Genomic DNA, 25,000 nt, shown 5'->3' with positions numbered 1-25,000 from the left:
GCTACGGGTCAATAGCCCATGAGGTGAAACCGAATGGGCTACTGATCCGTGGCCCTTGAGGGCGAAGGGTCTAATTGTTTTAGTATCACCCAACTAGTCGGACAGAAAAGGCAATAATAAATGAATAAATAATTTATTGGCCACCATTTATGAATACGGTCTACTATATCATGACTTAGGGCGACATACTTGATTTAGTGATTGTGTCCTTCATGTAGTACTTACATGATGGACTCATTAATGGTTTGAGTATGCTCATTCCCAAAAAATCGTACCTATCTTTATATTTTGATTTAAATTAGAAAAGAAGTCCGGTTATCAGTGAAAGAGCAGAGGTACTTTGCATTGCACTGCACTGTTGTGACTATGGTAGCTACATCGACGTTTGAATTTTGCCATTTCATCCTGTATGAATAAATACAGTAGTAAAAGAAAATAGAACCGATATTCCTTTTCTGAATCTCGACAGCAAATTTGCGCTTTGGGTTTGCATGACATGATGATATCTTTTGCACTCTCTACCGCGGCCACGACTGATGGTATTGCTCTGACTTCCAACTTGGACAGCATAATAATCCATTGCAACGTTACTCTCAAATGTCTCCAGTACCCATTTATACACCTGGACGAAGAGAGATTCTTGTTCAAGGATACTACACGGTGACGACCCTGGTTTCGGAGTCCGGCGCGCTAACAACTACAATACCATTCCTCCACACTTGCACGCGGATGATCCTGCGTAATTTAGTGAGCGTTCACCGGGCATCATTGGTTTAGGTGGTTGCGCTTTGTGTGTATTGGGTGAAACCATCAGGATCCATGGACGTTGAAAACGACAGTCACTGCGCCAGAGCGTCGTACCGTGACAATTACGCCCTTGCCGCTTTCAGATATACCCTATGCGGTTAAAATTGCCGAATAAAATCATGACAAGGACGAAGCACAGACTGCAAAAGACTACAGAATATGAGAGAACGCTCTCGAAGACAGGTTATTAGGTGAAAGGCTGATCGCAAAATCCTGATCCGATCCGCCGAGAATCAATTCATTTTGTTTTCAGTTCTTTTGTGTTTCACGCGATAAGGAAGTGTTTTTTCTTCATTCATTCACACTAAAACTTTCATGCTAGCAGAAGTCTCTTCTTTTTGCTTTGTACGGGAAAAGACACCTCTTCCATGGGTCGAAACTCACTATGATCCAACCACAGTCCACAACCTTGGACGAAACTGCATGCCCCATGATGTATTTGCTGACAGTGACTCGACTGTCACATCACGTGAGGATTCGGTCGCTTAGTAACCGCCGCGCATGCAGGAGCTCCCGACTAGAAGCAAAACTTTGTTTGAAATATTTAATCGGGATCCCAGCACTTCGTCCTTGGTGAACTTGTCGGTTATTTGTGCCCAAAAACAGGCCCTCAATGCAGCGCCCATCCAAGCATGATTTAAACCTTTGTGCAGTCATAGAGAGTTCGTTAAACAGTCAACACTGCAAAATGAGACGATTCCCGAAAGGCCCTGGAGGTCTTCTCCTAGAACTACGGACATAGCGGCGTTTAAAGACAACGGACCTCTAAAACGTTTATTTTCAGTCTGGACGTAACAAACTTCACACGTGATGTTGTTCGTTATCAGTCATCACTTCCTGCCATTGCAGAATGCAAGTCAACAAATATCTTTGTGTAGCTTATGCCACTTTTCAATATGTCTACTCGGCGACTCAATCATTGACTTCCACTGCTCCTGGCCAGAGCCAAGCGAATCATATCCAAGAATAACAGACCCCAGGCTTCCCCCGCCAACGTTGATCTCCGAGTGATTGACAATCTTGAGCACTACGGTGGTCATAGATATCTGGTCAGCAGACACATTGAAATTGAACTTCTCATTGTACACGGGATTGAGGCTACGACGTTTGACGCGCGTATTAGCTTTGGACATGCGCAATCCGTCGCAGTACAAGGCAAGCTTCACGTAGGGGTCTGAAGTAAACCGAACAAAGAAATGTACTTTTTAACAACTGTGTACTCTTTTAACGGATTGACTACTTTCAATCACTTTTTTTAAAACTTGTCATTTTGCGATAATATTAAGATCGGTTAACGTAACGATCTCACATCCAAATAAATGTATATCTTACCTAGATAACCGTTGAAAACGGAGCTTAATAACTTCCATACACACGTGCATTTCATTGCAATTAGACACTAATTAGAAGTAATTTTATATGCATTTTGTAAAGGGTGTAAGTGTGGACAATTGGTCTTGGGCAAATTCTAGACTAGCATATCAAGGAGAAATAAAACCCATGAAGATACTTCCGACACTGAAACATCACAAAATTCATAAGCAAAGGAAAGGAACTTTATTTAAGCGTCTAGTCGCTCTAGCGCTGGAGCACTAATTTGGGACAATGTAAACTGAAATCAACAAATAAACGCAAATCAAATCAAATTTTGGTTTTTGAGGAGAGGGGAAAACCGGAGTACCCAGAGAAAAAAAAACCTCTCGGTGCAGGGAAGAAAACCAACAAACTCAACCCACATATGACGCCGAGTCTGGGAATCGCACCCAGGCCACACTGGTGGGAGGCGATTGCTCTCACCAACCCTGAAGACGACGCGTGCAGTGTTCAGTAATGATCCGTGTAAGGTGGATAGCAATTTCCTTTGTTATGCGGCAACGGGGCTTTCCCCACATAGGAATGTTATCATTTTTACACAGAGAATGCATAAACCTACAGGAAAGCCGTTAACGCAATAAAATTCATTTACAGCCCACTTTGAAAGAGTGTTTTTTTTGTGTTAAAAGATTTTGACCAATCACAAGAGTTGAAAACAAAAGCCAAGAAACGTTTACAATTTTACATGTTCCCCACATACGATTTCTGTGGAATTCATTTAAACTGAGACCAGATGAAAGATGGAAGATGGTTGGAAAGTAAGGATGAATATAATACTGCTTTATGAAGTTTTGTTAACTTTTGCTGTTTAAGCCAATCAGAAGTAAGTACAGACAATAGAAAAGTTATCACCTTTTTGCATACCAATTGAATTCCAACATGTTCGTTGCCGTTGTTGCTATCGTTCTTATCTGGACCGTTTCTTAAATGTTTAATTTATGCCCATTGTTTGTTAGCCGAGTAAAAGATAGGCCACAACCAAGCGTCTCATTAGAAGATCATCCCATTCGAAAATGAAGTGCTTTGGGGAAGCATTACCCGAAGGGACAGAATCGAAGGAATGGAGACATTCTCTATGGTTGAAGCCAAATGTGTTTTAGAGCACATTGATGGAAAGAAGATTTAGTGGCTTGACCACTTTACAAGAAGGTCTTCAAACCAATGTACCTCACAAGCCGACAACCCTAGAAGATCAGGAACCTGAGCACATGGACGACCCATGTAAAGAAAGATGGAATTTTTAAATCGGACAAAAACTATGCATGCATAGAGGAAATAAATAGCAGGGAAGCAGAAAGGAAGCTCTTTATCGCCGCAGCGCCTCACAGCAAAAGCGGAAGTAAAACGCAACGTATCAATGAATCGGGAACACTTGGACGCTAAAACTCGTATGACTAAACTCATGATCACATCACAAAATTTTTGCCTTGGAGGGGGTGTGAAAACAAATCTAGTGTAACAAAATCGTCCCAGAACAAAATAGCTACGAAAATTGTAAGCCCAACTGGGCGCTGGATGTTTAGTCCAGAAATGGATCTCTGGACACATTGGTAAAAGGCGACTTCTCTCAACAACACGCTACCAAAACTCGGTAGCAGTCGGAAACGATTAAACCATTTGATCTCGCAAGTTAGGATTTATGAAACAGGAAAACGAGAGCTATCATTATGAAAACATACCTGTGCGGTCAGCGGTTGCTTTTGGAAGCCCACGAATCTTAGTGACAGTTATAATAAGACGCCCACTGATTGGTCGAAAACACAAAGAAACACACAACTCCCCAAGATCACCTGCCTCCGCCTGGAAAATAAAACGCTTATTAATTAACCAGTGATAGCCTTGCTTCCGCGGATAGTTATTGCTGTACTTAGAGAGCAAATGATTTACACCAAGTAATATGTGCAGGGATATGGCTTTCACGAAAAATATTGGAAAATTTTTTCGTGAAAAATATTAGAGGGCAAATGATTTACACCAAGTAATATGTGCAGGTATATGGCTTTCACGAAAAATATTGGAAGTTTAGGGAGATGTAAGAATTTGGAACTAACATTCAAAGGTAAAGTCCAACACGTACGGGAACTGCGCAACCTGGCGTGCTCAACTCGTCCCGGCAAGTTGGTCTGCGACGACTTCACATCGAAGTCGTAGAGGTAAGTACGAGTTTGTCAAAAGGAAATTGCATTTGATTTAGAACTGTTTCTTTTAGTTTGAAGCTGTAATAATCATATACTAACAATCCTTAAGTGTTAGGTAAATAATTTGGGGAGTTTGAAAGCCTGAAAAACAGCTTAAAATGCTGATATTTTGCAAGAGAATTAGTGTGGTTTTCCGCAGAATGGAACTCGTATTATACGTTTACATAAACAAGTAGGGCCAGTTATTAAAACAAAGTCTAACTTAGGTCGCGGCTTAAGACAATCAGTGGACCTCCAAATCTGTTTATAAGCGGTGTATTTTAAGTAGATAAATTGCTGTCTAGTCTGGAATGCAAACCTTCTTGTTACCATCAGCAGCAGACAATATTTAGATATGATTGTTGGCAATATTGAAAATGGCTTAGAACGCGGTTTTGTTAAACATTGTCTAAACTATGTTTTAATAATCGACCCGTAGAGTAGAGCACGACGTCGAGAACGAGTACAAGTTGTACTATTTGAAACAATAGAAATCAAAATGGCCGCCGTATCTGCAAAAACGTCTATACAATCTTTTTGTGCAGATGATTGCAAAGCGAGTCTAAGCGCAAAGTTTTTCTTATGGAAATAAGTTTTCATTCTTATTTAAAGTAGAACTAATTTACATCACAAACACTTCGTACTTAGACTCGCTTTGAAGAGGAGACAGACAGGAACCATGAACTCGGAAATGACCTATTGGTTTTCTAGTTAGCTCCCCCGATTAAGGACTAAATCTTTTTAAAACAATACAGCAACAAAAACGCCGCTTCAAAATATAACTGCATTATCTTAAGTATTCGCAATTATAACCCACCCATCCTCTAAAGGAGGCTTTGTCACGAAATTTAGTTAAATTCATCGACCGGAAACTGGGAAACACATCAAGCGAAACGTGAAAATAGTTACTTAAAACAACGAAGGAATGTTTGAATAAAATTACAAATACAAAAGCGGGAAAGGATGGGCAAAGAAATGAATCAAAATTCGTGCCGCATGTGCAGCACGATTATCTTTTTCTCCTCAAGGAGGCTCGAAAGGGTTTCAACACTTAGAAGACACTCCCTTTAGATCGAGTGACGCGACAACACTGTATCACGTAACAGCAATGTTATGGTACCATATGAAACACAGATTATTTCTAAACAAGATATGATCATTATTGTGATGTAATAAGATACCTTGGAAACAAGAAAGCCCAGCAAAAACATATTTTGGATTTAGTTGCTCATATCTGAAAAACGAACTCGGTGACAATCCTTTTTTATTACTGAAAAGTGATTAGAAGGCCACGATCAAACTTTCGGAAAAGTTTAAAAAAATTCTGTCTGGTGGATTCAGAGCCATCTTTAAAAGATCACAGAATTAAGGTGGCTCTGAATCTGCTTGACAGAATTTTTTTAAACTTTGCAGAAAGTTTCATCTTGCCCTTCTGAGACATCCTGTTGCTTTAATTTCACAGATTTCAAATCTCAAGCAACGACAACGGCGACGGCAACGTGAACTTCACAAATTTGCATATTTAGTGGGAAAAAACAATAGCTTTGCACGCCCTGCACGTGCGTTTTTCACTTTTGTCCATTTCTTTGCTGTCGTCTGCAAACCAACAACGTGAAATAGCCAAATTTGAGGTTTTATGAAGGACGTCAGCGCTTGAGGATAAAATTTCATTTTCTCCCATAAATTAAGCGCCGTCCCGACTAGTGTAATTTTAGAGGAACCATCACACCCTTGTCCTATTAAAAAGATTGAAATAGTCACGAAGTGATTACAATAACGCGAATTTATATTGTGAGATGAAGTCCTCGTTGCCGTCACCGTTGTCGTTGTTTAAGTTTCCTATTGAAATCTCCAGTGTTTACTGATCACTGAAACACACATACCCCAAATGGAATTGGAGGTTTAAGGTATAACCACTTGGTGATCGAAAACGAGGCACTGTTGTCCATCAATTTTAGCTCCGATAATGGGAAGAGAATCTCGCCTATGACGTCATCACCAAAACGCTCTTTAAAAGTGTCCTGAAAGTTCACCACTCTAAACTTCAACTCATACTCTTTGAGTCTGTCCTTTGAAAAGCCCGAAACGACGAAAGTCTCGTTGAAAATAGGATCAGGAGTTCCATCGACGGTTTTTGTCCTCTGCCAGCAGAATTGCTGTGGAAGCAGGGAAAGTTTCACCATTGAGTTAATTCCTTGCTTATTGTCTGTAATTGGAAGATTGATCGCTTTTATAATGTTCACTTGAAGTTCAGTTTTCGCGACGTTGTAATGCAACGCAAATCGAATCCTTCCTCGATTTCCATCTGTGTTGTCTGGCGACGAAACCTTGTCCTCTTTTATCGAGGTAATCTCTTTGAGATCAATCTCCTTCGAACTCTTCTCAGGCAAATCCAAGCGCTTTTTGTCTGGAAAGTTTTGTTTACTTGGCTTGTTATTTTTCACAGGGCTATTATCTTCACAAGAAGTAACTGAATCTCCCGTTTCACCTTGCACACTCTCCAGTTCTTTATCACCCTCGTCCTCGGTCTTATCCAAATTGTCCTCGAGTGACGCATGCGTGCTGGAGTCAGATTCCACATTATCCCTGGCACCGGTGGTTAATTTGTCACGTGACCGGTTATCAACGTCATCCTCCGATATAGAACTCTCATCAAAGTTTTTCTTAACTTCACCGTTAACAAGTTCGTTGGAAAAAGTACACAGCCGATGGTAGTAGTACCTTGCAGGAGGTGTACCAGAAAAACTGCGATTTTTACTTTCTTGAACGTTTAGAGAGACAGTTTTTGGAAACGAAGAGTCAACTACTTTGTCGCCGAGGACCACTTGAATTTTCTGCGCTTCTTTGGCGGCGTTTAATTTGGTCCTTTCTGTGGTCATTTTCTTGTATGCACCGACGCCGAGTATCACAAACCCATAGCCGACTGCAATTCCCAGTAAAATGGGAAATATTAAAATTCCAACTAAGCACACTAATCCACTGTTGTTGAACGCAAGACGTGTCAGAAAATTGGATGAAGGTTTTCTTTGTGGATCGAAATCTGCAAGCACAAAGTAGAGGTGAAGTGAGATTGATGACAGCATTTGCAAAGTGCATTTTCTGTTTTGAATATATTTAAACATGCAACCATCGGCCATCGCACGATGTCTGGGTCCAAGAGATGTATTTTTCGATTCTGACCATACCGTCGGCAAAAGTTCGGATTTCTCCGAAGAGAAATCGAGCCAAAGAGGAGGCTTGTGGGAGCTAGGCTATTGACTTGGTGTAAGGTGACCTGAATTGTCCTACTCATGATACCGATGGCAATGAAATAAGGACATGGGCAACGTCGACGGAAATTTCCATCCAAAATATAAGTTAACGCCATCTTGCGACAATGTAAAATTCGAGCGAACTATCATATAACGGGATTGGTACGAAGGGTTTTAAAGTAAGGATAGAAAATGAACTGAAAATTGCCATGTGCTCACGTTTTCGTCAAAACGTAAAATTTGGACAATTCACGTTCCTTTGGGGAGAACGTCAAAGAAATGCACTAAAATGCATGCGGCACGTGCGGCACGAGACGATTTCTGTTCAGTTGCGGTTCAAACTCAAAGCTTCCTGTAAAATACTCCGGCGGCTACTCTGTCAAATGTGACTTAAGGACAATCACTACTTTTGGCATAGTCCCCTCTTCTAACTCTGATACGTGCTTTCCGCGCATTCTGATTGGCTACAATAGCTCAAAGGCGAGTAGTAAGAAAAACCTTAAATAACAATGACCACAACTAGGTTTTCTGAGCCCGCGAGACTGAGAACCCGCAGCAAACCACTGGTCAGCAACCTGGTCCCGGTCATTGCTGTCGAAGGTCTTCCGAGTACCAGATGGAGGAAAACAAAATGGCTTCCCTTTTCGCTTCGATAAACTTGGCTACTTATTCAACTTGTGTGATATATACTAGGAAAGTTATTCAAATCAGTGAAAATGATTTCATAAAATTTCCATTAGATCTCAATTGCTTTGCAATCCTTTACTTCGATGATTTTTACCGATAAACTATTTTTGGCCATGCATGAAAAGGACTGTGAGGTTTTCATTCAAACCAGCATAATTAACTATAGCTATCTAAAGACAAAAGGTCACTCTAAGTGGAATAATTATTAGAACCTTGTGCAACAACAAACTGACCCATCGAGAACATAACATTAATAAAACGATTCCAATGTGGTTAAGTTTGCTACTTAAAGTTATATCCTGATGTTAACAAAATATTCGATTTTTCTGGCATCAATAAACAGGATCGACGGCAAGCCGGCAGTGTTCGTAAAAACTTAAAAGGGCACAAAAAGGAAAAGCTTACAATTATAAGAACGTACGATTCAGTGAAAGAAGCGATATCCGTATTGCAGAAATTTAGTCAAAGTAATTTGATGTTTCCGTGATTTTTTGTTGATAATCGACGCTCAATCGACAAATAACAAACGACGAACAGGTTGTGTTTACATCGGCATTGTTACGATCTTAATTATTCTTAGCCCGAAATCCATTTGTAAGAAAAATGTTAAATCTCTTGGCTACGGATAGCTTATCACTTGTCGCCGAACTACAGTTCGTCTCTCATTGTTGGGAAAAAATATCAATTTTCTCCCACCCTTACCTCATTAGCATTTCTCAAATCGGACGACAATTGTCTCGAGAAGGCGATGAAACAAGCCGCTAAAAAGTGAGCAGCTGAACAGTTATAATTTGTTAAAAAATGGAAGTAACATTAAAGGTGATTCATGTAAGGATAAAGGAAATCGCTTACCGCGTTTTCCTCGTTTCTTTTTGATGTTATTTTCCCCTATGAACGGCTTGTAATGATGTTGTAGAATGGGATAACTTGGCGCCATTATAAACCTTTATAAAAGTGGACTTCGAACTTGTCCATTATCACAATTAAGGCACAACGAAGGCTTGCTCTTAACGCAAGATCTCTTTCACTTGCTCCAAGTTTAAGCTCGGCTATCACCTCAGAGATTGGTAAATTTTGAAATTTAGTGGCATCTGCTTGACCCACGAAAATTTCGCTCTTCTTGTCCCGTGTTAGCTTAGTTGAATATAAAACCGTTCCGTGATTTGCATATGAAAACCGACGTGGACGTTTATTGTTATGATTTTTGGGCTCTATATTTGTGGCAGTTTACACAGGTGGACCGGACCTTAAGGAAGGACAAACACAAGATTCACCAGAGAGGAAACCCTTTGTATCGCACGGCTCAAAATGTAACAATGTCATTTGAAACTGTAGTGGGTCTTGATTTCCTCTTCCCGCTATATGGGAGGGAAAAATATGCTGCCTTAGTGGTTCGTTTCGCCATTTTAACCCCCGATTCAATGCGGCTGTTCGTTAGGGCAGTGGTTTCTTTCCAAACGAAGAAGCGTTTAGAAATTTGCGTTTTGTCAAAAATAAAAGAAAGTTGTTTGATTTTAGGAAATTTCTTGCCTGTCAGCTGCAGATATCGAGGGACTTTTAAAAAGGGAGAAACGAGATAGCAAAAAAAGAATATAGCTCAATAAAATATTTCATTTCAAGAAGTTGCAAGTGCAAAAATTTTAGTCTCTCCCTTGCATACAGTCGAGCAAATACTGTATAACTAGACGCATGTCTGCGTGAACTCGGGCTTTTCCTTTCTTGAATAGTAAAATGAAAAACAAAGAAAAAAAAAAGGCAGTAGAGATGTCGGCTGGATTATTGTTTATTATTTAGGTCAGACGGATAACAATGATTCTCGTTAGGTTCACTCTTAAGTGTTCGCTCGTAAAGTGATCTCCAGTAAAGTCAAGGGCGCCCAACGTCAATTTTCGGAAATATCTGTTCGGAAGCTAAGACGATTTGAGATCTAGAATTTTCGGAACATTTGTTGTAAAATTTCTTGCTTGCCTGCCTGTCCTAGGATTTACGAACATCTAAAAAATGGTATAATTGCCCAATTTTGACGGATTTTTACCCTAAAAAGGTCACCTAGAATTTTCGGAAGGCTTTTTTCTGGCTGAAATTTTCGAAAAGCTAACTTTTGATCCCTATAATTTTCGGATCACTAGACTTTCAGCTAGGAAATCCGAACAGATGAAAAATTTCTAGGGGATAAAAATATGCTTATATCGACTGTTTAAATACTAAAATACGTTTAACAATGCTATGTTTAAGTGGTTTTGAACTATATTCTCGTTGGGTGCCCCTGTAAAGTTTGTGGACCAACCCGTTCCGAAAACTCTCGACATCCTTTAGAGTGGGTCTATCGCGAGCGGTGTGTGCATTTGTTTGAGCGTATTATGCCATATTCGTGCTGGAATTATCCTATTTTAACTGGATTCGAAAGTATATAGATAGTTCGAACCACGGAAAATGGAAAGAGGTCGTCATTTTCGTTCAATGCCACGTATGCACGTTGGCTTAAACTTCGCGTATGCGCTCTAAAAGATAATTCAGCCATTGAACAACCACGTCACGCATGCGCTTTACATGAGTGGGATTTGTGACTGAACGCTAAAAAGAAACCAAGCTAAGATTTAACCTCAGACGTTTCTCTCGGAAACCCCGAGTAAGCACCACAACTGTTTGGACAGAGGAGCGTCATCTTCAGATGCGCACAATAAAATGCGCTCAGGCTAAAAGACGCGTGCATTTTTTCGAAATTGAAGTTGTGCCAGAAATGAAGCAATGTTTGAAACCTTGGGCTGGAACTAAGCTCGGATTGTTTTAATTACCGAGTAAAGGAATCAATGCTAAAAGGCCCTGGATCAGTCTTGAAGAAATTCTTATTCTGCATTTAAATGCCCAAATCAGCAAAGGGCCTCACTGCTACGAAAACTTTCTCAATACTTCCAAAATCCACGCCATGATCAGAGGAAAAGGTAAGACATACATTACAGGGGCACCCAACGAATCTGTTCCTCACATTATCTGTTCCCCAGAGGAATCTTGCTGGCTGGCAAAAATACAGGTGTTTCGATTAGCTGGCTGGGAAATTTTGTTATTGGTAGAGGTTTTGCCTGGGAATTACTGACTTTTTCTAGCATTTCAACCCGAGCTGGCTGTAGAAACTCTGAAGACTGAGGACGACTAAAAAAAAAAAAAAAAAAAAAAAAAAAGGACCCCTTCCCTCTCCCAGAGAGTAGTCACAAACATACGACGGCTGGTCAGAGTGATTGCGCATGCGGAAAAAACCTGTTTTGTCCCGGTTTTGTCGCTTTTATTCGGTCGTTTCGGATCGAGGGATTTGAAAGCGCGCGGAATTCCTGGCTGGGAAATAAATTTGATCAGCTGGCTGGGAAACCAACCAATTTTATCTAGCTGGCTGGGAGATTTCTCGTGTGTCTTGCTGGGAAAAAGGAACAGATAATCTTTTCCCAGCAACACTGAAAAACACCTGAAAATGCCTTAATGACATTTATTTTCATTAACTGGGGTATAATAATACATTTTACAACAAATTGGTCGTTGGGTGCCCCTGACATTACTCCAACAAACGCAAGAATTATGCGTAAAAAGGAATTACATGTATCGCTAATTTTGACACTTCTCTACCGAGGAGATAAATATGCGCAGTAGCATAAACCACTGTTATCGAAATTGAATGCTTTTATTACCGACACCGAACAAGTCGAATAACTAACTTTCCTTAAGAACATTACTCTACGCGAACGATTTTTGCATCTTCCGGGGAGCCATATTGTTTCTCTTCTGTTGCACGAATGTAAATAGTACTTATCGAATGGTACTCACGTCTAAGTTAACCAATCACAATGCACAAAAAGCAATATTTACTTGCGAGTAAAACTAACAACCAGTCGATACAATATATGACACAAATCTGTGTACAAAAATTTCGAATAGAAGAGGTGGGACAGCCACAAGTTGAGGAAATGATCGCAGTTTTCCTGTTGTCACTCCGTCCTATTAATTAATCTTTGACCTTTTTACTTAACGCTTTGTCGTAAATTGAATACGATAAACTGGCAAAAATCCCGAAAATTTAAAGGAAAAAAATGGTTGTCTTGGGATAATTTAGAATAGTGCCTTGCCTGGCAAATACATTCTAGTCAAGATTTAAGTACATGTTTACACTTGACTTTTGCGATTGTGGGAACAAAAGCCTCCTTAGAAACAATAGATGGAAATACCTTATAGACGCAAATTAATTTGTGGACAATCAGTCATCCACGTAAAGACAAACCTGGAAAACCGGCTATCGAATTTTACGTAAATTTTGATCAAAACTCGAGTGAAAATTAAAATTTGAATTCACTCCCACGTATTATAAAATAAAGTTCTTTGTTGAAGAGTGTCACAATGCTGTTGTCCTATTTCAAAATCATCCTACATTCAAAAGTTCCTGGAGTCTGTTGAAGACTTCTCGAATTTATTTTTCGCGTGTCAAATGAAGCGTCTCTTACCTCTAAATGTTGGTAGCGTCATGCTTGAAGAATCTAGAGACTGACGCCATTTTAACATGGCGACTGATGAACGCTATGCAGAGGTTTGCTTTCCACAAGCAGTGACGTCATCAAGGTCACCTGTTTGCAGCAGCGGGTCCCGCCGTTTTGTTGAGCGCGCGAGTGTAAACGAGGAACGGACAAGAAAAAGCGTGAAAACGTTAACAATCGCAGAGGTCATGAGTTCGATTCCCGTTCAGAAGCATGATTTTTTGCAGGCTTTAAATTTCGTTGATGTCTAATTAATCTTGAACCTGGCTGCTATTTACCGCAGTTCAAATTAATGTCTTTCATATGAACATATGAAGTCGGCTCGTCGTATCCACATCCGTTATATAGCTACGGCTTGATAGTTCACTTGGTAGAGCAATGAAGTCATGGCTTCAAATCTCGTTTAAGCCGCCTGAATTTCTCCGGCTTTCCTTTCGTTGCCAAGTAACGTTCATAACTGAGATCTTGAACCAACAAGGACAGTTGCTTTGTTCGTCGCACGAAGAGGCAACCAGACCTTTCGAACACTTTAGCTCTTCAGTTTCAAAATCTAATTCCCAGAATTCCATAAAAGCAATAAAATTGTCATAAAGGTATATGACAGAGATTAGACAGAAATCTAACACCATCATGTTCCGCTGTGTTAACTCTACAACAGCACCCTGTTAGTAGCTGTCAAGGTTCGCTTTGCTTCACAAAATCTTAAAAGCCAACGAAAAATTTACTCAACTTTCGAGTTATTACATCATAAGAATAGAATCTTAGTCAGTCACTTTCATTTGTTCATTCATTTGTTAGAAAGTAGAAATGGTTTTAGTTATCCATAGTAGTGAATAACAATAACGATGACAATGACGATGACGATGACGATGACGATAACGATCACGATCACGATAGCAATAAAGATAAGATTCGTGATCCGCCTCATTAAATTCAGCACATACCGCTAAATATTTCCAAAATCCACGCCACGATCAGAGGAAAAGGTAAGGCATACATTACTCAAAAAAACGCAAGCATTATGCGTAAAAAGGAATTACATGTATCGCTAATTTTGACACTTCTCTACCGAGGAGATAAATATGCGCAGTATCATAAACCACTGTTATCGAAATTGAATGCTTTTATTACCGATACCGAACAAGTCGAATAACTAACTTTCCTTAAGAACATTTCTCTACGCGAACGATTTTTGCATCTTCCGGGGAGCCATATTGTTTCTCTTCTGTTGCACGAATGTGAATAGTAGTTATCGAATGGTACTCACCCCTAAGTTAAGCAATCAAGGTTGGCTTCACGCAATCTTAAAAGCTAACGAAAAGTTTACTGAACTTTCAAGTTATTACATCATAAGAATAGAATCTTAGTCAGTCACTTTCGTTTGTTCTTTCATTTGTTAGAAAGTAGAAATGGTTTTAGTTATCTATATTAGTGAATAAATAACAATAACGATGACGATGACGATGACGATGACGATGACGATAACGATAACGATAACGATCACGATCATGATAGCAATAAAGACAAGATTCGTGATCCGCCTCATTAAATTCAGCACATACTGCTAAATCGCTTCGTCTCCATCGTAACGTCGCGAACTAACATATCGTGAGACAAACGAAAAACTTAATTACATTGCGGATGCCAACGACAATGACGAAAATACAATTACTTTACGTCTTTATAATATAACAATATTTAAAGCAAATACACAAGGACACATGCAGTAAACACGAGAGAGATTCATAATCATGTTTTGAATGCTGAGGATAGTAAACTAAAATGATGATTAAATCAACTTTTCTCTTTATTCGCAGAAAATTGACTGTAGGATACCTCCAGATTCAACTAGGACTCCAGTGGAGTAAACTGATTTAACGACACTTAGCAATCTTCGCTCCAAGTGCTCATTTTATTCTACCCATGCGCATTTCTTTTACACAACTTATGATGAGGGTGGGGAGGGCCCGTTGTTTAGAACACGGACATTGACAATGTTACATCATAGATTGCTCGGGCTTTAACAAACGTACGCGCGCGAGGGACGTACTGGGGAATATTGGCCCAAGGTCCGTACAAAAAACGACCAAGGGTTAATAATCTCCAGTACGGTTCCGAGCAAGTGAGGTTGATAAGTTGTTTATTATATAGACCGTATCCATAAATGGCGGCCAAGAAATTATTCGTTTGTCTTTGTGCTAATCATCCTTACTAGCCTCACTTTGGAACAAAGATTCTTTTGACGTTTGTGCGAACGAGGCTAGTGAAGGTGATTAGCATAAAGACAAAAGAATAATTACTTAGACGCCATTTATTTACGTTTAAAACTTAATTCCGCTTGCTACAATTGTACTGTTGTGATGAAAATTCTATTTCTGCTTTTAAAAGACTTTTTGTGTTTCGCTTTACTTGAATTTCCTGGGAGAGAGGAGAAATACGGAAAACGGACCGTTTCCATGGCAATAGTCCGTACTGTAAAATGCGGACCGAAAACCAGCCAATCAGATTGCTCCATTTTGCCTGAGAATTGTGCGCAATAAAATAACAAATTTTAATGCAGGTGGGAAGTTCTACTTTTCGCGCGCACTGTGAAATGGTAGTTTTAGAATGGATTGCTTTGATAAGAAAAGTTGAAAAAACTTTTGCTTTACGGTGTCTTAATTTTACGATAATGGCGGCGGGAAGATTATCTTTGCAGAGGAAAGGTTGCTTAGTTCAAGTTGATTATGGCACTCGGTTACCTTGGTTACAAAAAAGTACTCGAAAAAACACGTGACTCAGACCGGAAAAAAGTCAACTGAAGTGGATGCTGAATGAAGCCAGCAAGAGTTAAACGAGGTTTTCCATATAGATTATGGAAATTGCATGGTCAAATGGAACATCACAGAAGATATTGAGTAAGTCCAATTTGAATTTTTTTTTAATGGTAATCCACGGTAAACATTAAGGCGATGAACACAATGGCTATGAGACAGCTGACATGCGTTTGCAAAAGATAAACAAGGTAGCATTTTGTTTTACTATCCTCGTTTCCTTTTCCTCTGACACTTTCAATATATTTCCACGGGCACGTTGATATTGTCTTATATATAACACATACAATATACAGGAAAATACAAAATGTGAACTTCGTCGATTTTATGTACTTGGCGCGTGGTCAGTGATTCCACTCGGAATTAATTTCCACATTTTGCTTCTCTATGATCTTCGATTCACACGTTCGTTCAGCAAAACGGAAACGGGAGGTTGTTTACAACAAAATTTGATTGTCATGGTTTAAAGAAACTTCTCGAATTAAGTAGCTCAGAAAAATTTAGTTTTCTTAATTTTCTTTGGTTACAGTTACGCCCTCCATGCTTCAATGGGTTATGCAGTGGGCGTAAATTCCACCCCATTACTGAGTAGATTTGTAGGAAAACAGAGATATTTTCCTTTAACAAAATAGCTTAATCATATTGGAGATTTCCTATTCTTTCCATTATTACAAAAACAACCCAAATGATTGTAACAACAAAAAGTAAATTATAAAACAAAAATTTTGTTTTCAAACGTTTACTGCTTTTGTCTGTACAATAGCAGGTGGTCTCACAGGTGGAGATAAGCATAATTTCCCATTTTGGAGGCGACTCTTGAATGGTCTTTGAAGTCATTGAAACAGAGAAATACATTGAATCAAAGAAGTGAGACAATTGCCCAACAGCTGACCGAAAAAAACCCCACACTTATGGCAAAGTGAAGGCATTAAATTCAAGAAAAAAAGCCATGCGTGTTTTCCAGAGGCTTGTTGCTTAGAAAAAAATTGATTTACTCGTAACACAATCAAGTGGGCGTAAAACTCGTTCGGATTCAAGTTGTAATGCAATTCTTCAATGTGCACATGACAAGCTTTGGGTTTTCTAAATATTCCTGATAACGTTACAACAGCAAAAGAGATTACGTTTCTCTGGCGGGCACAGTCTAAACACCATACCATTTCTTGGTCCATTCGTAGTTTCGACGTTTTTAAAATTTGAATGAATGCCCTTCCTTCCCCTGGCGCTTTCGCTATTAAACACATAAGCACCCCACGGGCTTTAATTCGAAGGGGTTTTTTCCCCCTTTGGATTCCACCTCGTAAATCGAATTATAAGCTCTCATGTTTACAGGGGCTTAATTACATAGGGGCTCATTTGTTGAATACAACAGAATGTTAGATTCTTGGAATATATTCTTTGAGGACCCACTCATTTTTATCGTCTACTGAATTCAGTAGCTTAGAGGGGAAAAAAGCTCCTTGGAAAAAAACGGTTATCTCGCAGTAGCTTATCGATGTTACGATTAGTTTTGCAGAACAAGGAGGAAGCGTCTGAATTGATAGAATGAAAATACTAATGATAGCTATTTGTTAAAAAATTCTTGCAGATCAGACGCCAAAGGAAAGTGAAGTCACAGCACAGGAAGACCAAGCGGAGATCTCGCCATTTCTTTTTCCTGCCGCCATTGCTGCCTTGCTGATGTTAATGTTGGGTGGGTTTTTATTTTCCAACGCAACACCGCTGTGTAAAACAAAGACAATGCCAGATAGCAAGATTAAAAGACAATTCGAACAAAAATATGGTCGTCGAACAATACGCTTTCATAACGTACCGCAAAAGATTGCTAAAGACCCATGCTCGGTTCTTCAGCAAGAAAACAATGACATTGTGGATGCGGTGAAAAAGGAATATCACGATCTACCGCAATACCAACCAGTCAGCGGACTCGTTGGCAATGTCGTTGGGCTACACGGACGGACATGCGCTGTCAATGAATGCAGACCGGAAATGACAGACAGAGGTGAAAGTCCTATTCCTTCGACAAGAAATGCGGACTCCACACGAAAAAGCATTTCTTTGTGCATACCAAAAGAAAGCAAAGGCGGGAGGCAAAATAACTCAAAGGAGCAAAAAAATTCTTCTGTCATATTTTACGACGAATGTAATACTGCTGAAGACAATGCTGCTCAGCGAATTCCTTCAACCTCTAGTGGAATTGGATCGGCGAATTCTTTGGATAATTTTGAGGCTGATAGTTTAGAAGAATTTCCTCTTGTCGAAAGCGATACACAAACACTTGATAAGGCGGTATCACAATACAATGAAGATCCGCTAACTTTTCAGAGAACGCGTTCTCTATTTGTAACGCCGACAATCGACCGTGGCGTTCATGTAGGTGGTCGTTCAAGTGTACTGGAGTTTGCACGCGCACCAAGTTGCTTATGTGTGAACGCTTGTAACTGCTCCATTCATGGTGAAAACGCTTCAAAAGAAATCACATCTGATAATGAGGACAGAATCATTAGAGAAAGACTCACTTGGGGTCATATAGCACAGAGAGGCGATATAGAAAATCTTGACAATTTAAGGTTGAACACACCATCAGCTCTTGTATCGGGTCCAGAGACAAGACTGCAAGAGAGACGCCAATGCCCTCTGCGGCGCGAGGACCTAGAACAATGGTTGAGTGATGTTGAAGCGTCCCGTAAAACAAACGATAACGACTGCGTTCAGCCCTTGCTGGAAGAATCCGATCTTGAAAGAGAAGAACATCTTGGAAGAAAGGTGGGCGTTTCTGGACCTAGACGAATACGTGCGCCTTTACATGAAAGTCTGCAGCTGTTAAAGAGCTTGGAGCTTATTTCAGAAGATGGTCGGTCGCAGTTTGCGCAAACAAAATCTTCATTGCACCGTGGAGGTAGAGCGAGTTGTTTGGAAATCGTGCGAGCACCAAGCTCGATATGTATATGCACAAAGAGATGCACCGCGCATTGTCAGGGTGAAACTACCGCTGACAAATTATTTGCGTGTACTGATTCTTTAGCGGAAAATACTGCAATTGAGGATAGCACTGATTCAATAAGAAGCGAACATCAACGATACAGTTCAATAAGAACTGAGCGTCTTGCGAGAGGTGGACGATTGAGTAATTTTAATCAGGTTCGGGCCTCGAGTAATTTATGCATTCATGGTCCCTCTTGTAGATTTCATTGTCAGAAAGCAGAAAAATTGGAGTCCGCAACGAAAGCTGTTCAAACTTGCGAAACAGCAATAAATGCGAATTTAGAATTACGCGGAGCAAGTGTACTTGGCGAGAAGGTATCGATAGATTCGCACACATTTCAAGAAGTTAACATCGATTGTTCTATTCCTCGACAACGCGATGCTCAAGAAGACAATGACGAAGGGTATAGAATTAGAGGAGCAAGTTCTTTCGGAAATTGCACAACTGAAGAGGCCATGCGCGGGGCAAGTTCTTTCGGTCTTGCGCCTTCCAACCAATTGCACGCTAATCAGAGCAAGATCAACTTACGTCTGGCCTCAGTGGCTTCACAAGTAAAAAGTGTCGACAGGGACTCCAGGATGCCTCCAAAACAACCTCTTGGTAATTACAGGGAGACCAAAGAGAGAGATGCAGAGTCGAACTTGGAAGAAACCAGAGGCGCTAGCTGCTTTGCATCCCTTAATGAGAGTATCACAGGAACCTCCAGTGTAACGTTAAGTGTTGCAGTGCAATCCGATGGCGAAAGTTTCCTTGGTTATAAATCATCGGATCAGAATGAAGGGGGTTCAACGCTGAATCCGCGCATGCGTGTTAAAAAGACAACTGCAGCGACAAAACTGTCGAAAACTATGTTGGGTCTTGACGGTAACAACAATCGTTCGTCATTTCATCAGAACGACGATATAACGCAATCGAGGCTTCCTGAAAGAGAAAAAGTGGATGTGGACTCAAATACTATAGACGGAGAGATTGATGGACAACTTAAAAACCCCAACTCGCTCTTTGATGGTCGTATCCTCAAAGTTGGGAAAGACGCAGCCATGATGAGCACGCTCCTAAACGCGTTAACACGACACAAGGAAGAAAAACGAAAAGAAAAGGAAGGTCCTTGTATTCTCAAACGCAACAATATGGGAAAGATTGAGATTGAGCACGGAAGACAAAGTTTAGCTGGAAATCTGAACTTTTCAGTATTTTACAAAGCGATCGAGAATTCAATACCTTTGCTTTATGTAGGTGTTTTGGGTCTTGAGAACGTATCAGAGAGACTAATCTCTCCAGTTCACAGTATTTATGTAAAGTTCTGCTTAACCCCAAAGTTCACGACATGGCGGAGGACTAAAAAGCTCAACATTACAGGGGAGCAGCTGGTGTTCAAAGATTATTTCATCATTTCTGGAGTAAAGCCAGCAGATTTAGATCAAGGCGTGCTTAAGTTCAGCGTAGTTTGCATCGAAGAACAAGAGAGAGTTCTTGGCAAACTCGAAGTACCTCTTGCAGAGCTCAAATCACGTGACAAGATTAAACGAACTTGTGCACTTCAGCTACCTGACGCTGAGACGATGAGCGCGCGAACTTGAGCCGATTGCAGAGTCGACTAAGCTAGCTCATTACCATGACAACCGTTTTGATGTTGAAAGCACTTTATCCGGGATTAACGCAAATCCTACCACGAACCACCCTGGAATAAAGTAACTAAATATTAACACACACTAAATTAAACAATAAAATTCAATGCAATTTTAAAAGTGCGCTTTGTCCATCTTCATTTCTAATACGAAAAGACAAATGCCTTTTTCCCCCCAGAAATTATTAATTACACCCTTCACCGACCATTTCTGTGATTTTCTGGCTTGCTTTCCCTGAATTCCTCTCCATTACGACTGATCCAATTTCGATCGTTGATTTAAGATTCTGACCCATGCACCCTTGATAGCGAACCGGAGATAGCTCGCCGCGGAGTTTTGAGCAAATAGTTTTGGCGCCAGTCCATTGTGTCGGGATCCAGGCAGAAAAACAAACTATTAATGGAAGTGCAGTTCTCCTAATGGGAATTGCGAGAGGATAATAACAAAAGCTGGCCTTATCGCTAAAACAATACGAGAAAGTCCCTTAAGAGCATTACTTATTCCAATATGTCACAATAGAATGATTGTCAATACTAAAAGAGCGCCAAAGTTAGAGTCTTATCGCCCTTGAATTCTTTAAAGCATTCGTTAAGTAGCCGCCACCCATCTCTCATTTTGCTAAAGACGCAAGGTAATCACTCAAAGTTTATCTTTTGAGTCAAAACGTTTTGGGAGTGACCGGACTACTCTCGACCAAATATATTAATCTTCTGCCGGCATTCTGCGGATAGTCGGTAGAACAGTACAACCAAGCCTATTCTTAGCAACGACTCCGTCGGTGGTAGTATTTGGACTAATCGCTGTGAAAAGGAGGATTACATCGACATTTACAGTTCTATGACAACTTACACTTTGCTAAAACGTCATCGGCTTTGTGTCGTTAGCTTGATACAGCCCAGTATTTATGGTAAACAATAAGTGCATCTTGGTCCTAAGAAAAATGAAGAGTGGAGCAGAAAATGATTAACAGTAGAAAACAATATTTCGGAAAGCAAACTGACAAAAGTCGCGGAATAGATGGAGGATGTATGAAGATCATACAAAACTACATATATGTTTTAAATTACTTTAATAAGTAATTTTTTTTAACGGGGTGACTCTCGAAGGTTGAGGCCGAGTTCCAGCGAACGACAGAGGAATAAAATGAAAAACTTGGAAAAGACACCACAATCACAACAGAGAGAACGCTTAGGATCGCGAGTGTACGGCACGCATCTGACTGAAATTTTGCAGAGATTTGCCAAAAGAGATCTACGTACTTGTTTCATTTTGGTTCATTTCTTGTATGCTATCTACAGAAATCGGGCAACTTATCTAAAGAGACTTAGACCGGTGCTATTTGATTTTCAAGTTATTTTCAAACAGTTGCCTCCTGTTTCCCGTTTCAAGTTAACACAATGCTAAATCTCTCTAATCTCTCTCTAATCTTAATACAGTAACACGAAGTATAATTTGAACGTGACTAATATAAGCTCTCTACTGAAACTTTCTAGGACGCATCGAGTGTCAGTTGTCTATCATATTTTTAGCTCAAAGAATGCTAAATTTGGCGACCTTCATTTACGGTTTGGAAGTAAAAACGGCTCATAGTATTCATTTTTAGACAGGCGCTTACACATTGACAAAAAAATAACAATAATTATAGTAATGATAAATAAGTCGCCGGCTTCTTTTTACAGTATCCTCGCATTTGGCGATTTATATCATTATTTACTAAGCACCTTTATTTTTTACAAAAAAAAGGAACACAATACTTAGCTTAATATAAATTTCGGGTAAAAATTAATTGACGAAGCACCCAGAATAGCAAATGCGCAGTGGTTAGTCGGATCTGAAATCAGGGAAAGCTAAAGCTATTGCGTAATCATGCAGGATGACAGTTTTTGCTCTTATTCTCAAAGGACATCTTTCAACGTTTTCGGTGGCAATGTACACAAATCAAATAACAAAAAGACATCGCAGATATTGTTTAGGGTGCGTTCGATTTACTAATATAAATACGAATATAAATACATGGAATAGAATTAAAAACCCTTCGTTTTACGGAGATTCACATTAGAACTGTTAAACACCTGCTAAAATGCTATTTTTAAAACTTACAAATCCCTTATTATCCTTGTTGCTTGAAAACGCCAGACATACCGTTTTAAATCACAACTCCACGTATTCTTATTCCGAAATAGGGTCAATCGAACGCACCCTTAGAAACATAAACAGTAGCTCGGTCTAGTTGTTCGAAGCAGGCAAAGGTTAGTGGTAACTCTAGCATCCCGGTTTTGATATAGTCATATATCACTGTCCAAACGGGAAATGTAACGATATTGGTTCGCTGTCGAAACGTATTGGTGTTTGACAGAGTTGCCAAATAGTTAAACCTGTTGTGGGTCAATTAAGCTCACGAACCCTGCCTCAAAGGAATGCCTGTAATCATAATATTCTGCAGAATAACCGCAAACCTGCCTCGACAATTTGCAAGCAAGAGATAAATTAAAAAGAATCGCGCTGATTATAATTTAACATCTCATCACATTGAAATGTCTTATGTGAAGGTAAGTCAAGTCACACTCGGGAATAGTTGTTCAAGATCTGATTGAGCAAATTCACGAATACGGAAAACTTGAATATTATTGCACTAGTCTATTTTTTGCAAGATATATATATATATAAGAAAAAGTTTCTGCCATAATTTTTACCTCCAAAATTGACAAGACGTTTGCTTTCATTCAGCATAAAATTACAAGTTTAAGGCTTATTTACTTTTTTGACGGGCAAGATTCAAGCCTACGGGTTTATACTTAAACCGCGGATTTGTGTTAATCGGCCGGGCTTTAAACAACTGGGCCCTGGGCAATAAGGGAACGAAAGAAATAAAACAAGGGACGTTTCCGTCAATTTTTATCAAAGGAAAAGTTCTTATCTGTTCCTTTCAACTTTTGCTCTGTTGTATACACAGAAAAAAGTGACAAGGAATGATAATTGTAATGTACTTCTCATAAAATACTGATTAAGCAACACGGGCAAATCAAACATGACATTCCAAGTAAATGATAAGTAAATGGAGGATTAATGCAAAGTCAACAAAAAGTGAAAACTTGTCGAGTGTTCTAATTAGTGCAACTTTTATTTTTTTTCCTAACTTCATTATCCCTAAAAGCGATACTAACACGTCGAAAACAACAAAGATTTTTTTGGGTGACTTGTGGTTAAATTTAGGGGGAAAAGGGTATATTTGTTTCTGACGCAAAACGACGCAAAAGGGACTTCAAGTGCATGGGTATATTTAGCATAACAATAAGCAGATGTTACGCACGAGCAAGCAAGTTTGCGGTAGATGACTGACTGGAACAAAGATTAGCATTGATTACCTTCATTTAAATTCAAAAACTTGTCGACCCCGCGAAATCTTCGGGTCATAGCAACATACGACACGTTGAAGTTTAGCGACGGAATTTTCCTCTTTCAATGATGCTGAACGTTGGGTGCGTAAAAGAAGAAGAAGAAACATGACTTCATAAGTGGAAATTATGGTAAAAGAGTGTTCATTTGCGAGTTTTAAGAGGAAATTATGATAAAAGATTGTTCATATGCGAGTTTAAATATCTGAAAAAATAAGTGACCTAAATAATATAAAGCTTTTTTTTTTCAGGATTCGAATGCTCTTGGTGTGATTCTCGGCGCAGTCCTTGGATTCGTAGCGGGAGCAATTGTAGTTGGGTTTGGATTTTTGTGTTACTCCCGACGCTCAAAGTCTTACAGCCTAAAATCCGATGGTCGGCCGAAAATTGACTATTACTCGACGACTCCCGAATCTTTTCTTATCTCTCAAACGCGGCCTGTTCAAGTACAACCAAATGTCTATACATTGGCGAAGTCTTCGGGGGAAGCATATCCCGAGATTACAGGGGGTCTGGATTGGGATGACAAGCAACGATTTCGAGTGACTAAGCCATACGAAGTCAGTTCGATTTCCACCATTGAAGAAGTTGGCGAGGAAGTGGAAGATGCAGTCTCGCCGGATGTCGGCCAAAATGGTACGGGAAGTAAGGAAAAGACCAAGTTAGCGAAGCGCATGAGTTTGCCCACCTCATTAAAATCTGAGGGATTGGTTAATCCCAGCGCCGAAGATTACTTCAGGAAGAAAGGCGGCGAAGAAGAATGCCGGTTAGAGTTTTCATGTTTTTATGACACAGCAAGCCGAGAGTTACACGTTACTGTGATTCAAGTGGTGGGAATTTCTACTCCAGACGAAAGTTTTCTGCGCCCTCCAAACTGCAGCGTGAAAATGCGCATTTTGCCAGAAATGCTGACTTGGCAGTGGACGAGAAAGGTTTCTCGAACAACAAACCCGGCTTTCAACGAAACTTTCATAGTTCCCGGATTTGTTCACAACAAGCTTAGAGAATGCACAGTTCATTTTGTGGTACTGGATTTTGATCACGTTCAAGATAATGTTTATGTTATAGGAGAAGTCTTCATGCCTTTGTCTGAGCTACGGGCGAACAGACTGGAAAAAATAACCAAGAGGGTAAATCCGTTGTCATTTTAAAATTTATCTTCACAATTCGTACATTCTCGCGCTCTCGGTGTGACGTACACTCAAAATATGCAAAATTATCGTTCTTTAAAGCAAACAGGAAAAAATTCCTTTAAATTAATATTAGGTGTATTGAGTCACTGAGACTGCTAATGAGCCCTTGAGGCGGCAGTCAATTGAAAAGAATAGATTTGCGCGGAAGGTGAGACTATTTTTCATAAACCCCACT

General features: G+C 39.8%; 3 protein-coding genes across 10 annotated transcripts in view; 2 read left to right on the top strand and 1 right to left on the bottom strand.

Moving 5' to 3' along the window:
* Nucleotides 1-25,000, bottom strand: part of LOC138038573 (synaptotagmin-4-like) — a 59,928-nt gene that overhangs the window by 298 nt on the left and 34,630 nt on the right. For 3 of the 7 annotated variants that reach the window (XM_068884523.1, XM_068884520.1, XM_068884522.1), the window contains 4 exons: nucleotides 21,087-21,168; nucleotides 6,242-7,398; nucleotides 3,861-3,981; nucleotides 1-1,981 (listed from right to left, as the gene is read on the bottom strand). The exon at nucleotides 1-1,981 is cut by the window's left edge and continues 298 nt beyond it. In XM_068884523.1, coding sequence (XP_068740624.1) covers nucleotides 1,665-1,981; nucleotides 3,861-3,981; nucleotides 6,242-7,237 — 1,434 coding nt within the window. In that variant the 5' untranslated portion in view covers nucleotides 7,238-7,398; nucleotides 21,087-21,168 and the 3' untranslated portion in view covers nucleotides 1-1,664. Of the gene's footprint in view, nucleotides 1,982-3,860; nucleotides 3,982-6,241; nucleotides 7,399-9,148; nucleotides 12,683-12,780; nucleotides 12,974-21,086; nucleotides 21,169-22,337; nucleotides 23,264-25,000 lie in introns of those variants that run through there. The other 4 variants (XM_068884524.1, XM_068884525.1, XM_068884519.1 and 1 more) reach the window with 4 other exon arrangements.
* LOC138038571 (uncharacterized) lies at nucleotides 13,096-20,357 on the top strand. Of its 2 annotated transcripts, none has more exons than XM_068884517.1 (3): nucleotides 13,096-13,796; nucleotides 15,509-15,707; nucleotides 17,212-20,357. In XM_068884517.1, the coding sequence occupies exons 2-3, from the start codon at nucleotides 15,665-15,667 to the stop codon at nucleotides 20,187-20,189; spliced, it is 3,021 nt and encodes a 1,006-aa protein (XP_068740618.1). In that variant the 5' UTR covers nucleotides 13,096-13,796; nucleotides 15,509-15,664; the 3' UTR covers nucleotides 20,190-20,357. The 2 variants fall into 2 exon arrangements, with proteins under 2 accessions (XP_068740618.1, XP_068740617.1); XM_068884516.1 differs by having other exon boundaries at nucleotides 14,628-15,707.
* Nucleotides 23,607-25,000, top strand: part of LOC138038577 (synaptotagmin-7-like) — a 1,702-nt gene continuing 308 nt past the window's right edge. Inside the window, exons 1-2 of the mRNA XM_068884539.1 lie at nucleotides 23,607-23,764; nucleotides 23,884-25,000. The exon at nucleotides 23,884-25,000 is cut by the window's right edge and continues 308 nt beyond it. Coding sequence (XP_068740640.1) covers nucleotides 23,762-23,764; nucleotides 23,884-24,783 — 903 coding nt within the window. The 5' untranslated portion in view covers nucleotides 23,607-23,761 and the 3' untranslated portion in view covers nucleotides 24,784-25,000. The remainder of the gene's footprint in view (nucleotides 23,765-23,883) is intronic.

The sequence above is a fragment of the Montipora capricornis genome, chromosome 2 (genome assembly GCF_036669925.1).
Source record: "Montipora capricornis isolate CH-2021 chromosome 2, ASM3666992v2, whole genome shotgun sequence".
Classification (NCBI taxonomy): Eukaryota; Metazoa; Cnidaria; class Anthozoa; order Scleractinia; family Acroporidae; genus Montipora; species Montipora capricornis.
Note: the sequence above shows the minus strand (reverse complement) of the source record. Positions and strands in the feature narration are given on the sequence as shown.